The sequence below is a fragment of the Carassius auratus genome, chromosome 22 (genome assembly GCF_003368295.1).
Source record: "Carassius auratus strain Wakin chromosome 22, ASM336829v1, whole genome shotgun sequence".
NCBI classification, from domain to species: Eukaryota; Metazoa; Chordata; class Actinopteri; order Cypriniformes; family Cyprinidae; genus Carassius; species Carassius auratus.
In genome coordinates, this window is record NC_039264.1 from 12843672 (window position 1) to 12861135 (window position 17464).

General features: G+C 37.6%; 1 protein-coding gene across 2 annotated transcripts in view; it reads left to right on the forward strand.

The window, feature by feature from the left end:
* The window catches only part of LOC113039751 (EGF-containing fibulin-like extracellular matrix protein 1), a 22615-nt gene extending 6507 nt beyond the window's left edge, over positions 1-16108 (forward strand). For both annotated transcript variants that reach the window (XM_026197808.1, XM_026197809.1), the window contains exons 5-9: positions 8441-8560; positions 9509-9628; positions 10466-10589; positions 10709-10901; positions 13690-16108. In XM_026197808.1, the coding sequence (XP_026053593.1) occupies positions 8441-8560; positions 9509-9628; positions 10466-10589; positions 10709-10901; positions 13690-13851 (719 nt within the window). In that variant the 3' untranslated portion in view covers positions 13852-16108. The remainder of the gene's footprint in view (positions 1-8440; positions 8561-9508; positions 9629-10465; positions 10590-10708; positions 10902-13689) is intronic.
* Positions 16109-17464: the final 1356 nt, after the last annotated feature.

Genomic DNA, 17464 nt, shown 5'->3' on the forward strand with positions numbered 1-17464 from the left:
CAGAGGGCAGCCATTTATGCTGCAGCGCCCTGGGAGCAGTTAGGGGTTCGGTGCCTTGCTCAAGAGCACCTAAGTCATGGTATTGCCGGCCTGAGATTCAAACCCACAACCCTAGGGTTAGGAGTCAAACTCTCTAACCACTAGGCCACAACTTCCGCTTTGCAGTATTTTTTGCACTTATAGAGTTGAAATATCTCATGACCCACAATCATGTGGATGGTGTGTATATGATAGTCCATGTGACTATGGAAACTTGTTCTCGCAATGAAATAAAAAAGGTACTTGCAATTTTTTTAAATCTCACAATTCTGAGTCCTCTCAAATCACATTTCACAGTGCAAGATATAAAGTCAGAGTCAGAACTGTGGGATTTCTTAACCAATATACTGGGGACTCAGCTTACGGCAAGGCAGCCAGAGATGGATATCCCGACGTCGACTTGTTCCTTGCATCTCCGGACTGCCTATTGTAGATGCACGTGAGCCGAGTCCCAGACCCTCTCCCTTTGCTGGAACCAGTGGTTGACAGCTGGAACTTCGGAGGGCTCACCCGACCAGGGGAAGAGAGGTGGCTTATAGCCCAGGACACATTGAAACGGGGTGAGCCCAGTGGTGGTTTGACGGAGTGAATTCTGTGTGTATTCTGCCCAGGGTAGGTATTGGCTGCAGATGTCCTGGTTCTGGTGGCAGTACAGTCTCAGGAATCTCCCGACTTCCTGGATCTTACGTTCAGTCTGTCTGTTAGTTTGAGGACGGTATACGGAGGAGAGACTGATGGACACCCTTAGAAGACGGAAGAAAGCTGTCCAGACACGTGAGATGAATTGGGGACCTTTGTCCGAGACAATGTCTTCTGGGAGTCCGAAGTGGCAGAAAACTTGATGAAAGAGTGCCTCCGCCATCTGTAGAGCAGTAGGCAGACCCTTGAGGGGAATGAGTTCGATTTAGAGAATCGATCAATGAGATCCAGGATGCTCGTGTATCCTTGGGATGGAGGAAGATCGGTCATAAAGTCCACTCCAATGTGCATCCAGGGTCGCTCGGGGATAGGCAGAGGCATGAGTTTCCTTTCTGGTAGCTTCCTAGGGGCACAGACTGGACATCCTTGCACATATCGAGAGACATCCCGAGACATGGAGGGCCACCAGTAGCATTGTTTCAGGAGCGAGAGGGTCCTTCTCCTGCCTGGGTGTACAGAGCCTGGTGATGTATGGGTTCAGTCCAAGAAGGGCTGACGATGAGTTGGGGGAACGTAGAGGCGCCCCTCTGGACCTCCCGGCGGAGCAGGGATTTGTCGATTCTCATTGATGGTCTGTTGGTTGAGGGTCCACTGGATCGGACTAATAAGGATGGCTGGTGGGAAAATGTGTTCAGGAACAGCTTGGTAGAGGTGAGAAAGGGCATCCGCTCTGCAGTTCTTGTCACCTGATCTATATGTGACCTTGAAATTAAATCGGGTGAGGAAGAGAGCCCATCGGGCCTGGCGAGGATTCAAGCATTTGGCTTCTCTGAGATACTGAAGATTGCAATGATCAGTAATGACTTAGAATTGTTGCTTGGCTCCCTCCAGTCAGTGTCTCCATTTCTCTAGAGCTAATTTAATGGCTAGGAGCTCACAATTTCCCACATCGTAATTCTGCTCCACCGGGGATAACTTCTTAGAGTAGAAGGCACAAGGATTGAGACGTGGGGGTCACCCTGCCTCTGAGAGAGTACTGTTCAGACCCCAGTTGCTGAGGCAGAAACCTCCACCATGAATGGATGAACCAGGACCGGAGTGGATGAGAAGACCTGTTGTAGTTGGGAGAAGGCTTCTCGGGCAGTTGTAGTCCATGATAGAGACTTGGGCCGTTCTTGATCATAGATGTGAGGGGAGCACTAAGAATACTGTACTTGTAAATGAAGCATTGGTAGAAGTTCTTTCACAGTGTTGGGTAAGGGCACTGCAGGATGGTTTTCACCTTCCTCTGGTTCATCTTGATACCATGCTGGTTGATGATGGAGCCTAAGAATTGGACAGTGGTAGTGTGAAATTCACATTTTTCTAACTTTAGAAACAGTTGATGTTCTCTGAGCTTTTGAAGGACTTGGATTACATGTCTTTCATGTTCTCTCATGTCACAGGAGAATATCAGGATATCGTCTATGTAGATGATGACAAAGCAATTCAAGTAAAGTGTGAAGTCTGCACAGTGAAACTTACTGCTCCAGAAGAATTTATTCAAGCAACGTTTTGACCCTCAGGTCTTCATCAGGCACAATATCAATGTGAAGTGAAGTCATCAAAGAAATCATGTGACAAATACATGTCATGTATATTATGTGACAAATACAACAAGCTACAATTTGTTTTTTAGAATCACTATACAAATGGCTTGATATCAAAATCATCATTCAACCCTAAAGGTGACAGTTGTATTTAAGGTATAAATCCGAAAACATTCCCTCTGTAATAATTCCGTCTCATAATCTCCTCCGCTCGAGGGTTTTGTTACCTTTTCTATAACAATATACTGCAAAACGCTGACGTCATGGCTTGCTTGTCTAAAATGAGACACTATAGGACTGCGCATACTGTATCTCCAGTTCGAATGTTACTGCAATGTTCACTAATAAGAGTGCGTAATTGTTTGAATGTTTCACCCACGTATGCAAGACCACAAGGACAACGAATTAGATAAATCACATGAGTGGAAGCGCAGGTAATGTTACCCTGTATTGGAATATCATAACCAGTGTGTTGATGACTTAACGATTTACATTTGTGTGTAAAAGCACACTGGGCGCACTAACCACACCTATAATTAACTGGAAGAAGACATACCTTGTTTGATACGTGAGGGATATTCAGATTTAACAAGCAAGTCATGAAGATTGTTTTGCCGTTTAAAGACTAATTTCTGACACCTGATAATTTAGGATCACTCGAAATAATATGCCAATGTTTATTTAGGACTCAATGCACCCAATGCTGAGTACTTTGTTGTGCAAAAGGGAGCATTTTGAGCTTGCGTGTTATTATTAAGTTTTGTTCGCAAACACTGCATTTGAGATGTCTCGTTGAATTTATTTTTGGTATTTTCAATCCATTCTACACGATTCAAAAATCTTTTAGTTAAATCATTGGCTTGATAAGTGTAAGATTTATCCGTAATACAAACTCTGTGCACACGCTTAAATTCGCTGATAGGTAAACTCTTAACTAAAGGTCTAAGATGGAAACTATCACCTCTTAAAATAGTATTGTGATCCCTCGGTTTTCGGTACAGATCGGAGTGGAGTTTCCGTCACATATGTATACACGAACATCAAGAAAACTAATGCTCACTTGATCACATTCCATAGTGAAATTCACATGCTCAGTCCTTGAATTAAGGTAATCCAAAAATGTCAACATCTCTGCAGGTGTGGCCTTAGTAATCATAAAAATGTAATCAATATACCGTTTGTAAAGCAAAATCTTTAAAAAATTAGTCAAATTCTTTAAAAAAAGATTTTGACTAATTTAAAATAAAGTCATTTTCAAAAACTCCCATATACAAGCCAGCATAATTAGATGCCATTTTACTACCCATTGCAGTACCTTTAACTTGTAAATAAAAATTGTCCTGAAAACAAAGAAAGTTGTTAGTTAAGACAGTTCTTGCTAAATCCAATAAGCATGCTGTACTAGGTTTTACATCCCCAGATCCTTCTGTTAAAAATTTTTCTAAAGCAAGTAAACCTTCAGTGTGAGGGATGTTGGTATATAAACTCTAAACATCAAAAGTAGCAAGAAGCACATCATCAACAGCAAAGTCAACACCATATAATGATTCAATAAAATCCATAGAATCTCTTACATAAGATGACAACATGGGTACAAATGGTTTTATATAAAAATCCACATAAGAAGAAATGTTCTTGGTGAGACTACCAATACAGCTCACTATAGGACGACCTTTCAAAAGGGTATCTAGTCCTTTGTGAACCTTAGGCAAAGTTTATAGAATTTTTTCTTTTGTGTGCCTAATCAAGGTGATCGCCTGTGTCTATTGAAAGTTGACTTCACGTCACATTGATATATTGTCTGATGAAGACCTGAGGGTCGAAACGTTGCTTGAATAAATTCTTCTGGAGCAGTAATTTTCAGTGTGCAGACTTCACACTTCATTATTTGTCTATATCATTCAGTTGTCTTGCACCTGCGTCCTATTTGGATGTTTATGATGTGAACATCATTTTTGTATTTTTGGTTCTAAAGTGATTCAAGTACTCACAGATCTCATTCATGTAATTCTGGAAGATGGACGGAGAGTTGGACAGGTCATATATCATTACTCTGTATTCATAGTGTCCTGACGGGGTTATGAAAGCAGTCTTCATTTCTTTGCCTAATTCGGATGAGATTGTAGGCGCTTCGGAGATCAAGCTTAGAAAAGATGCGAGCGCTCCACAGCTGCTGGGACCAGAGAAAGGGGATAACTGAATTTTATTTATATATATTTTTTTCAGATGACGGTAGTCAATGCACGGCCTCAAGCCTACATCCTTCTTGGCCACGAACCGCTTGCTGAACACATCCTGGACACCTGGTACACTGGTGGGATTTCCACTTTCACATTGGTCTCCGGAGTTTACACAGATGTGGACAGAACAGGAAGATGATCAGAGGTTGCGGGTATTCTAGGTTGGGGCTTTCTTGGACGAGTAATACACTTCTCAAAACATCCATCACTCCATCATGTGTCCTTCTCCCCCACAATAAAGACTGGGCAATTATTAATCCGTCGTTGACGCTCCGTGTTGGTAAGATGGTTTGAGTCCACCTGTATAAGTTCAGGTGTGGGAGCGGCGACAGATGTTACAACAGGCAGAGGACTGACATCTGACATTTTTCACAATTCGATTAAAACCAGAATTCTGAGATATAAACTTGGATTTGTGAGACATAAACTCGTAATTACCAGATATAAACTCAGAATTGCACGATATAACCTCGGAATCGTGAGATATAAACTCGGAAACATGAGAAATAAACTCAGAATTGCAACACATTAACTCAGAATCATGAGACATACACTCAGAATTTCGAGACATTTACTCAAAATCGTGAGCCATACACTCAGGATTGTGACACACTTACTTGGAATCGTGAGACATACATTTAGAATTGTGACACACTTGGAATCGTGAGACATAAACTCAGAATTGTGACACATTAACTCAGAATTGTGAGAAATAAACTCAGAATTGCGAGACATTTACTCAAATTCACGAGACATACACTCAGAATTGCGACACATTGACTCAGAATCGTGAGACATACACTCAGAATTGCGAGACATTTAAACGGAATCGTGAGACATACACTCAGAATTGCGAGACATTTATACGGAATTGTGAGACAAACTCAGAATTGTGACACATTTACTCAAAAACGTAAGACATGCACTCAGAATTTTGAGACATTTACTCGAAATCATGAGATATACACAGAATTGTGAGACATTTACTCGAAATCGTGAGACATACACTCAGGATTGTGACAAACTTACTTGGAATCATGAGACATACATTTAGAATTGTGGCACACTTGGAATCGTGAGAAATAAACTCAGAATTGCGACACATTTACTCAAATTCACGAGACATACACTCAGAATTGCGACACATTGACTCAGAATCGTGAGACATACACTCAGAATTGCGAGACATTTAAACGGAATCGTGAGACATGCACTCACAATTGTGAGACATTTACTCGAAATCGTGAGACATACACTCAGAATTGCGAGACATTTATATGGAATCGTGAGACATACATTTAGAATTGTGACACACTTGGAAACGTGAGAGAGTTTCAGGACATTTACTCAAAATTGTGAGATATAAATTCACAATTACGAGACATTTAAACGGAATCGTGAGACATGCACTCAGAATTGAGAGACATTTACTTGAAATTGTGAGACATAGACTCAGAATTGCGTGACATTTACACAGAATAGTGGCGCAAATTCAGATTTGCGAGACATTTACTCGAAATCGTGAGACATAAACTCAGAATTGCGACATTTACTCAAAAACGTAAGACATAAACTCAGAATTATGAGACATTTACTCGAAATCGTGAGACATACACTCAGAATTGTAAGACATACACATTCAGAATTGCAACACATTTACTTTAAATCGTAAGATATAAACTCATAAGTCCATAAAGAAATGCGAGATATAAATTCAGAATTGTGAGATATAAACTCTGAATTGCAAGATATAAACTCCTCCAACCTGACTATTTGCTCACAATTGTGAGATGTAGTTGTGAGATAAAACGTCACAATTACTCAAGCTTTTTATGCCACGGTGGAAATCAGCTTCCATAGTACCCTTTTTTGTGAGAAAAAGTGGGATTCCTTGAATTCAAATTGGCAAAAAATAAATGAATAAATAATAATTTTGCAAAGAAAAACACATTCAAAGAAACAGATGAATTTAGATACTAGGAAACGAAAAAGGATTATATCACCACAATCTGTCCAATTCTCACAAAAATTTTGTACATAGCTATGAGAATAAATTGGAATGGAGCTTAGGCCTCCAGCACCTGAAATATTAGCTTTATTAATGTTGTTCTCAAAATATTATTATTGTCAACGTACACAGTTCATTCTGAGAGATAATATTTAAAATACTGGACGGAAGATGATCTCTCTGTGTAGAATGTGTAGTTAACAGGCTAACAAGCCAAACACTGACCCCTTGGGAAGTTATAATGTCATTCTCTGGAATGTCATTGTGTCTTTTCAAAGGATGCAGTGCCAGAAATCGGCTTCCTCTTGGGTCTGTCGTCTTCTATCTGGTGAATAAAACAATTTGTGTGTGTGTGTGCTAATGGTGGTAATTCTTTCCCAACTTGATAGAGAGCTCAGTCATGTTACAGCACGCAGAATCCCTGTGCTAGAAGCAAACAATTTAGATTGCATAAACCATTCACGATGAGACTGAAAGACAAGAATTGCAAAGACATGCCAACTAACATGTCATCCAACAAGAATAAAACATTTGTTTCCCAATCTTAAATCATTTTATTAGATACTACGAGCAATAATTTTTACTGATTCTGTTTGCTGTAATACTTGCTAATGGGTTCCACTGTTGATAAAAGGCTCAGGAAAGATCAGTGTCTATTTTAATATTATTCATTCAAGTTTTTTTTTTTTTTGTCTTATAAAACTAAACTTTTATTTTAATGCCACTACTAAATTTAATACATACTATATAACACTAATATTATGCATTTTTGGAAAGTTGCATTGCAAAGTTGCATTGCAATGTAATGTGTATAATTATTATTTTAATTATTAATAATATTTATTATTATTTTGCCATTACCCTCACTTTTTTTTTCATTCCTTTTAACCAAAAGTACTCTAAGCATCAACCTGGTATAAATAGACAAGTGTGAAGTGCAAACTATTATATTCTGATTTAAGCCATTGTTGTGTGCAATATTAGACATTCAGTAAATGGACTGCTGGTCGGTTCGCACACATGTTCTTGGAGACTAACCTTGGGACAAATGGCCCTTCAGCTACTATACTTTTTGTTATAATACAGCTACCAGAGTTAGTGTGGTTTTGTTTGAGGAAGTATGGGTCAGGACATGTATCTATCAGCCCATTAAAATGAGTCAACAATTAGCTCGGGCCTCTTCCCGCAAAAGAGACTCAGCCTTCCTGCAATGTTTACATATTTTCAGCCAGTGTATTTTAGAATTGCCTTGGCAGTGATTCCTCTGGAATCCAACAACAGTTTGCTGGAATCAAATCACCATCATGTGGATGATCACAGACTCCAGGTGTGTCTCTCTCAAAGAGGTGGGCAAGAGAAAAGCATGTTTTTCCTCTGAACTCTTGCCCGTGATTCCTTGCCTCATTTTTTCCGGCCAGATTGGCTAACTGCAGCACTGAAGCCCCTGAGAGGGCCCAAACACCGGTCAGCAAAGCTTTGGAAACACTCGGCAAGAGGCCTCCCGGGGGTCTTCGGATCTGTTGCGTTGACATTATTCTCCCGTTAATGCCTCAAATAAGTCACTTAGGAACCTAGGAAGAATCGGCCTTGTTTGGATGAGGAGGTTCGGTTCATGAATAACAGAAAACTTGCCTATTCTTAGGCCTTTGTGCACAGTTACTTGACCAAACCTGGCAGATAAGCGCACAGACCACCCATGGTGGCCCTCAAAGCATGAAAGGACGCTTTCTGGACTCCAGAACGGAGCTGGAAACCTCGCCAGACACACCAAAGAATGATTAGGAGTGCAGAAAATGTGTTTTGGAATATGCTACCTGTTGTTTTAAATAAGTGCCATTATTAGTGTTATATTTAAGGGACTCAATGAAATAGGCAATTGGCATTTCATCGTCTATCATTAATGTTCAATTGTGTGTTTTTTACAGATGTGAATGAATGTCTGACTGCAAACCCTTGCCAACATCAGTGCTACAATCTGATTGGCTCTTTCGTCTGCCAATGTGAAGTCGGATATGAACTGGCTTCAGACTCGGTCTCCTGCCAAGGTTATTATTATTTTTTTATTTAATTAATTTTTGTTTTATTTGAAAGTACATAATATAATTTGAATATTCCTGGCTATTTTAAACCTAGTATTAAATTTCATTTGATGTGCATGCAAACAAATAATGTATGGACAGATAACACTATCCTGTTGTAGCCATTCAGATCAATTTTTTTGCCGTTTGTGTGAATATTATGCTTTGATTACTTCTAGTAACTTGCATATTGCATGCTATCCGATGGCAATGTTATCGTAGCAGGCTAATCTGTTAGCATGCTCTCCTTAGGCAAACTGAAACAAAGATAAACATAACATTTGATGAAGGTTTAATTATATAATGTGCATATCTGGTTATATATATAAGACATTAAGTGAGGTACTTTGATAGGCTGTTTAACTTACTTTGGCTGTTTAAATGGTCTTTTACAGGCTACTTAGCACAAAGTACTTGCACACTTAAGCCACTCTTAAAAACATCTCAAAGTCTTTGCATTTGATGATTTAAAAATATTAAATTAAGTGGCATTTGTTTAAAAGGAAGAGACCAGGAGCACTTTTTCAATTGAAAACAAAGCAAAACTCCACCTGAATACCAAAAGTTTACACCAATAATGATAACTAGTCCAAACCAAAGGACGATAACTTTCTGATAACAATTTTGTCATCTGCCACTTCAGATGCTCAGATTGGATGTCAATGTTTATTGCTCAACAGCTGGAAATAAACCGTTTCTGAAAGTGACTTTATATAGATTGTTTCTCATCATCCTTGGTGTAAATGCTATTGATATACTGTTTTAGATGAAGACTTCCTGGTTGTCCATGTTAGTACAGCATTGTATAAAAATATGTAATTTTTATCTGTGGTAATCAAGATTAGTTCCACAAACATTAAATGGACAGTAAGCACAGTAATGAGCAATATTATGTCAATATTATTTGTTTTCCAGATATCAATGAGTGTGAATTCTCCAACTACATGTGCCAGTTCCAGTGTGTGAATCAGCCCGGCGGATACCAGTGTGTGTGTCCTGACGGTTACCAGCTCCAAGGGACGCGGATGTGCCAAGGTACATTACAGTTTCTTCTGGAAGTGGCTTCAGAAGATAGATACTCATTGACCTTTTTTATTGTATGGTGTAACAGACTGTTTCCTGTACATATGACTTTAAACTCTTGAAACTTGAAACTTGAGTCATTAATTACTCTCCCTCATGTCGATCCAAACCAGTAAGAAACCAAATTAAGATATTTCTGATGATTACGAAAGCTCTGTGACCCTCCTATAGACAGCAAGGATATTACCACGATCAAGACTCAGAAATGTAGCAAGGAGATCGTTAAAATAATTCACGTGACATCAGGGGCTCAATCGTAATTTTACAAAGCTACAAGAATAGTTTTTGTTTGCAAAGAAAGCAAAAATAATGACTTTATTCTCCATTTCGACATCCTTTAGTGCCATTTTGGAGAGTATCACATACGTAAACAACATATGCGTATACGTTGTTTAAATTCAGATCAATGCGCAAACGGCATATGTTGTTTACGTATGTTATACTCTCCAAAAACGTGCTATAGTGTGACGCGAAGGAGACGAAATGTTAAATAAAGTCATTATTTTTGTTTTCTTTGTGCACAAAAATGATTCTTGTAGCTTTTGTAAAATTAAGGTTGAACCACTGATGTCATGTGGACTATTTTAAAGATGTCCTTGCTATGTTTCATAGCCTTGATCGGGTAAGCATCCTTGCTGTCAATGTGAGGGTCAGAGAGCTCTCAGATTTCATCAAAAATATCTTAATTTGGGTTTCAAAGGTGAACAAGGTCTTATGGGTTTGGAACGACATGAAGGGGAGTAATCAATAACAGAATGTTCATTTTGGGATGAACTATCCCTTTAATAGATTTAAACGAGTGTGAAACAGCACACAACTGCAGAGAAGATGAAATGTGCTGGAATTACTATGGAGGATTCCGTTGCTATCCCAGAAACCCCTGCCGTGAGCCATACGTCAAAACAGGCGAAGGGTGCGTCTAATCTCCTCATATAATCATACCTTGTGTCCCAACAACAACAACAAAAAAAGTTTTGTTATTTGATCCACACACAAATCTGTTTCACAGACTGTTTACCTCTCTATCAACAGACGCTGTAGGTGCCAGTCACCAAATGTTTGCAGAGGAATGCCGCCTGTCATTGTCTACAAGTACATGAGCATCTTTTCCGAACGCACAGTGCCTGCGGATATCTTCCAGATTCAAGCTACCAGTGTCTACCCCAACATGGTAAACACCTTCACCATCAAATCTGGCAACGAGGGAGGAGAATTCTACCTGAGGGTAAGATCTGGGATTGCAGCCTTGCAATTAGTTAGTTATTTTTACAAACATTGGGTGCAATGCATAACTTAAAACTAAAGTAAGGGATTACTCTTTAGTTTTTCTGTAATTTAATTAAACATTGTATAAACTATAGAAATGGTCTCTATAAAACAATTGTGGATTAAACATCAAAGTCTAACATCTAGTGTAAAAATGTCTTAATGTAACCTTCTACCTTTAAATACTTTCAAGAATAATTTATGCAATTTTATATTATTTATTTAACAGAATTAAAATGTAATGTCTATCCTTGTATTGTTTAACGTAGTAATGAATACCTTTTTTTTTATTTAAAAAAAGAGTAACTTACTGTACTCAACACTGAGTACCAACCATAAACCTAACACTTTAAGTTCCATGTTATTTCAATACCGTAACAGTTTGGATGCATAACTTATTAAACATAGTAGATTGTTCACATTTTAGACATATTACGTTCAAGCATTAATAATTAATTAGCACATTATAATTTAATAGTTCATAACCAAAAACATTTCTCTTCCAAAATGTGTGCCAACCTTGTCATAAAGTGCTTTGTGGTTAAATGTCACAGGGCTGAAAAGCAACACAAAATAAGTATAATAACAGTTTAAGCTTATTTATATTTAATGTTCATGTGCTTTTTGCCAAGAAAATATAAGTGTTTTGTAAAGGACTATTATATTCCTATTATAAACCAACTATTGATATTGACAAAATAACCATATATAGTTAAAATATATATAATGAAAACCCAATATTTTTTAATGAGCGATACTTGCTTTTAAACCATTTAAACCAATGGAATTCCTCTACCAAAAACACGTTCTGTTGTCCACCTTACATTTAAAGTTTTTTTAGGGTTGAATGTTACAAGATTAAAGATCTAATAAACACCAAAGCTAGCAAATATTTTTGCGTAACACTAGATTACGGTCATTCTTATACTTTTGCCATTCTGGAGTTGAACTATTGAGATTGAAAATATAACTACAATGTAAACATGAACAATAAAAAAAAACTGACAAACTGTAAGATACAGCCTACTTTTGTTTGAACCGGTCACATTTATCCTTTAAAACAGGTTAAGCTTCAGCCCTGTTACACTTAAAATATATGGGGTTGAATGTTACTAGATTGTGGATTAGAGCACAAAATCCGATTATTATTTACAATCAATATTCTTGTGCTTTTTGTCAAGACTCTGAACAATTGAGCATAACAATTTAACTAAACATAAAAAAAACTGATAGTGTCAGGGTTTGGCAAGGAGGAACTCAAATGCAGACAGGAAATCACAACACGAAGGGTTTATTAAACACAAAAAGGGGAAAACAAAACCCACGAGGGGGAAAACAAGGACAGATTCAAAATAACTTAACAGGACTATGTTGACACGATAAACAAAGACTCAAAACACTAACTACAAATAAACACTCACGGATATACAAAGACTTTTCAAAGGGCTGACAAGTAGAAACACATATAAGGAGACAACCACGGTGTGGAACAATGAACCGACAAAAGAAAGAGCACACTAGGGGATCTAAATAGGGGAACTAATTAAGACACAACAGGTGGCACAGATAAGGCAATCACGACAAGACTAGAATAACAAGGGGGCGGGGCTGGGGAATGAGACAACACAAGCACATGGCCCAAAGACAAGGCCATGTGCTTGTACACAAAACACGGGTCTGTCATGATCCTGCCTCAAGACTAGAGAAAAGTCAGGACATGAAGGCAGAATCAAGACAGATAGAGACTTTAAAAGTTACTCACCTGTGTTTGAACCCATGATATCTATTTTGCAAAAAAAAAAAAATAATAATTGAGTGCAAACCCTGTTACATTTAAAATATCTAAGTTAAAGATCTCTTGTAACCTCCTTAACTGGCACAGCACAACACCAGAATATTTACAGTTAGCATTCTTCTGCTTTCTGCCAAAAAAAAAAATTTTTTCTGTAAAAGAGTGATAACTGTTACTTTCCCATAACAGAGTTGAACAATTGAGTATGACAATATAACTGTAAATTGATAAGCTAGATAGCCTTGTACAATAGAGAATGTAAGAGATACTTAGTTGTGTCTGAACCCATGACATTCTTTTTCCAAAACAGGTTCAGCTTCAGCCCTGTTACACTTAAAATATATGGGGTTGAATGTTACTAGACTGTAGATTAGTGCACAAAATCCGATTATTAATTACAATCAGTATTCTTGTGCTTTTTGTCAAGACTCTGAACAATTGAGTTTAACAATTTAACTAAACATAATAAAAAACTGATAGAGACTTTAAAAGTTACTCACCTGTGTTTGAACCCATGATATCTATTTTGCAAAAAAAAAAAAAAAAAGAATTGAGTGCAAACCCTGTTACATTTAAAATATCTAAGTTAAAGATCAGTGCAAAAATTTCTTGTAACCTCCTTAACTGGCACAGCACAACACCAGATTATTTACAGTTAGCATTCTTCTGCTTTCTGCCAAGAAAAATGTTTTTTTCTGTAAAAGAGTGATCACTATTACTTTCCCATAACAGAGTTGAACAATTGAGTATGACAATATAACTGTAAACAATAAGCTAGATAGCCTTGTACAATAGAGAATGTAAGAGATACTTAGTTGTGTCTGAACCCATGACATTCTTTTTCCGAAACAGGTTTAGCATCAACCCTGTTACATTTAAAAATGGATCACTGTGATTTATAACAGTGTCTCGTGGTGAAGCCTCTTCAGTGATTGGGGTTTTCTTTGTCTTTCAGCGCTCCAGTAATGTAAGTGCCATGTTGGTGATGACCAAACCCTTGACTGGACCTAGAGAACATGTTGTGGACCTGGAGATGGTCACCCAGAGTAATGTCTTGAGCTACCGTTCCAGCTCACTGCTGAGACTCACCATTATTGTGGGTCCGTACCCTTTCTAAATCATCTAGATCGACCGAATCAGCACCTTGGTTTTATATGTGTACTGCAGCTTACAATGTTTAAAATGTTCAACACAGCATGGCTACCTGGTTGTAGTCCAGATCAGTGTTTCTTAACTGGTTGGCTGAGACACAAACATGCGTCAAAAACCAGTTCCAAATCAACCAATAGATATTAATGTCTGATTTTTTTAAGATTTATGCGAGTTCGCGTTTGTATGATGAATCTTTTGTATAATAAATTTTGATACTGTGTTGGGTTGCCATTTAATGTCCTTTGTAAAATGTATGTCTTGAAACAAAACTGGATTGGAACCACTGGTCTAGATAGTTGCATATTCACTGGGTTTCAAACAGGAATTGGTTTATTATTCATAAAATGTTGGTTGTCTGGTTTACTGAAGTTTTCAAGTAACTTGTACTTTGGAAAATGGAAAGACAAGGTCAGAGAGGGTGACATGAAGACCAAGAAATGTCTGAAAAACAACACAGCTGGACACCAGAAGGAAACACGGCCGCTCAAGTTTCATTCTGAGAAGCACTTTCAGGTTATTCTTTGTCTTGGTAGCAAGAGGTTTGCAAGATTATGCTGCATTTCAGACTTTTAAATGGATAGATCATCCAAAAAGCGGGTCCATCATTATTTACTTATCTTATGTTGTTGTAAACTTGTATGAATTTCTTTCTGTAAAACACATAAGGTGAAGTTTAACAAAATTTAATGTCGCTCGTTTCCACAGAGTAAACATCAATGGAAGAAAAAACTCTGCGGAGCTCCAAAAATGCCAAAACGCCATAAAAATAGTCCATACGACTCTACAGCTGCATAGTAAATCTTACCAAGAGACGAAAAAGGTTATTCACTCAAAATACTCCCTTCTATCACAACGCTCAAATCTTTCACATGTCTTCAAATTGGTGTAACTATTGGTAACGACTAATTCAGTGACCCCCAACCATAAATTTTGGTCTGTTAGGGACCAATTATGAAGAACGCAATTTTACAGGAAGTGGAATAGGCAAAATGCAAGGTCCTGAGATGCGATTTTAAAAAGCTGAATGTCTTCCTCTTGTGCACTGTATTTGTATTTTTTTCACAGTGCACAAGATGTTGCAAAATACACAAGCGCAATGGTCAAAGATGTCTGTTTCGCACATGTTTGCATAGCAAACCAATGGAAAAATCAGCACACTGGAATTCAAAAACACATTCTGTGTGAATATGGTGTGGCTTCAAAAATTACTTTTATCGTGTTTTTAACACGATAAAAGTCATGGAAAAGTGCAGCATGAACATTCTGCTTAACTTCTCCTTTTTAGTTCCTCAGAATAAAGCAAGCATATGGGTTTGGAACGACATGAAGATGAGTGAACGAAACAACATTTTAATCCATCAGTAAATCAAACCTTCACATTTCTCGCACATGGATTGTGCAGAAACAGAATGTAATTATTAAAAAATGCTTATAGATTCTTTACTAGATCTTCTTTGCAGGGGAAAAAACGTGTTTTATAGGTGGAACATGTGGATAAAGCAAACAGAACTGCGTAGAGTTAGGTGGAACAGTTTGTGTTGTAATCTAATGGCATCCTTAGCTAATGGAAATCTGTGAATGCTTCCTCCGCCTTGCAAATACTGCAGAAATGACCTCCTATCCTATGAGAATAAGGCAATAATGTTTTGGAAACAGAAGTGATGTTTTCAGGAAATTGCTGGCAAGGGCTTTGGGTCGCATAAGCAATGGAACTCTTGCCTAACATGTCTGTATGTTTGCCAGAGCCGTGTTTGATCTTCTGCAGTGTTTCGTGTTGATGGTCTGTGACAAACACCGTTGCGTCACACCCGGCGCCCCCAGAGATGTGCTCGTGGGTGAGGCCGGAATGGTTCGCGCACCACCATGCTGTATGAAAGTTTGGCAAGCGATCTTTACGTTGGCTGCTTCGAGATCTGATTTAAGATTTTAATGCAATGCTAGCAAATCAATCTGTATGTTGTCGTTATCTGTTTTCTTATGATCAAACACTTGTGAATTTGGGAATCTTTTTTGCTAATATCTCAATTGATGTGGACTGGTTGTTTCTGCTCAGTGAGGACAGCAGGTCTTTGTATTTGATTAACAAACTAATATTAACCTTTCGTTGAGTCATTTTCTGTATTTTTAGTTCGCTCTCAAGTTGCACTTTTTTTTTTACTCATAGCCTTTGTGCCATTTATTCTGCTGTAACGTTTTTGGAAATAAAAAGAAATACAGTTCCAGTTGTGTCGTGTTCATTTGCTCAAAACAAATGTAGCACCAGAAAGGAAGCATGATCGAAAATGCTCATCATGTGCAATAATGTAATCTTTTGCTTGTATTGCATAACATGCATGGGTCAGTTTGGTATATTCCTGGAAGCGTTTATGGGGACCACCAAGATTCATCTGCAGTTATTACCTCCCGCGGTTGCAGATGGGAATATGTAACTATGTGATGTTGTCATGACAATAGTTGAGCAGTTCCTGTAAGAATATTTACAGACTGACATGCTAGTCGTTTACTGAAAGCATGCAAGTGCAAGTCATACATGAACTTAGATTTCCATGCAAAACTACTCATGCAATTTTTTAAATATATTTTTATAAATACAAAAATAAAAGTGAGTATAAACTAAATGTGGGGGTAAAACATCTGGAGAATTACATTAAAAATCTGGAAAAAAAAAACAGGTTATAATGTAAAGACATTTTCTTTTTGACAAATTTATTGTTGCATAGTGCTTGATGTGAATATAGGCCTATTATTAGACTGACATATTTCTGACGGCTTTATGTGATTAATCATGTGATTAATTTGTGGCCTTATGTCTCTCATGGGATGAAGAGGATCAGTAAATCAAGAGACTAAATTAAAGTTAAGTAAATCCCGAGACCTTTAGGAAACGGCCTTGATTTTTAAGAAGCCAAATACATACTACTACATTACTACTATTGGTGTAAAATATCTGCATTCTCTGGGCCCAATGCAAACCCTTCAAAATAATATAATTGATAATAATAATAATAATAATTAATAGTTGTTCATTTAAAGTGTTTGTTGCAATCGGCTATCTGTCATAAAAGCAATAGCACAGCATAAAGCTGACTGCAAATGAAGGCTGAAAGTGTTTGTAAGCAAATGAGAGTTCAGTTTAACTTAGTTTGCTCAATGTAAGAGCCTCATCTGCTGGTGACTCAGAGCATCGCATAATGTCACAGAGATGAAATCCACCTCCGTTTGGACTCAAATTAGACTCAGCACTCAGTCCAACAACACACTTTTTCTTTTATAAGTTCGTTAAGAGAATGTGGTTTACCTTTTCAAACATCCCTCGTCAGAGATGGTGTATTTACAGTACAGACCAAAAGTTTGGAAACATTACCCTTTTTAATGTTTTTGAAAGAAGTTTCTTCTGCTCATCAATCCTGAATTTATTTGATCAAAAATACAGGAAAAAGTGTCAAATTGTGATATATTAAAATAATTGTTTTTACATTTATTATACTTTAAATGATAATTTATTTCTGTGATGCAAAGCTGAATTTTTAGGATCATTATCATATGATCCTTTATATTAGAAATCATTCTAATATGAT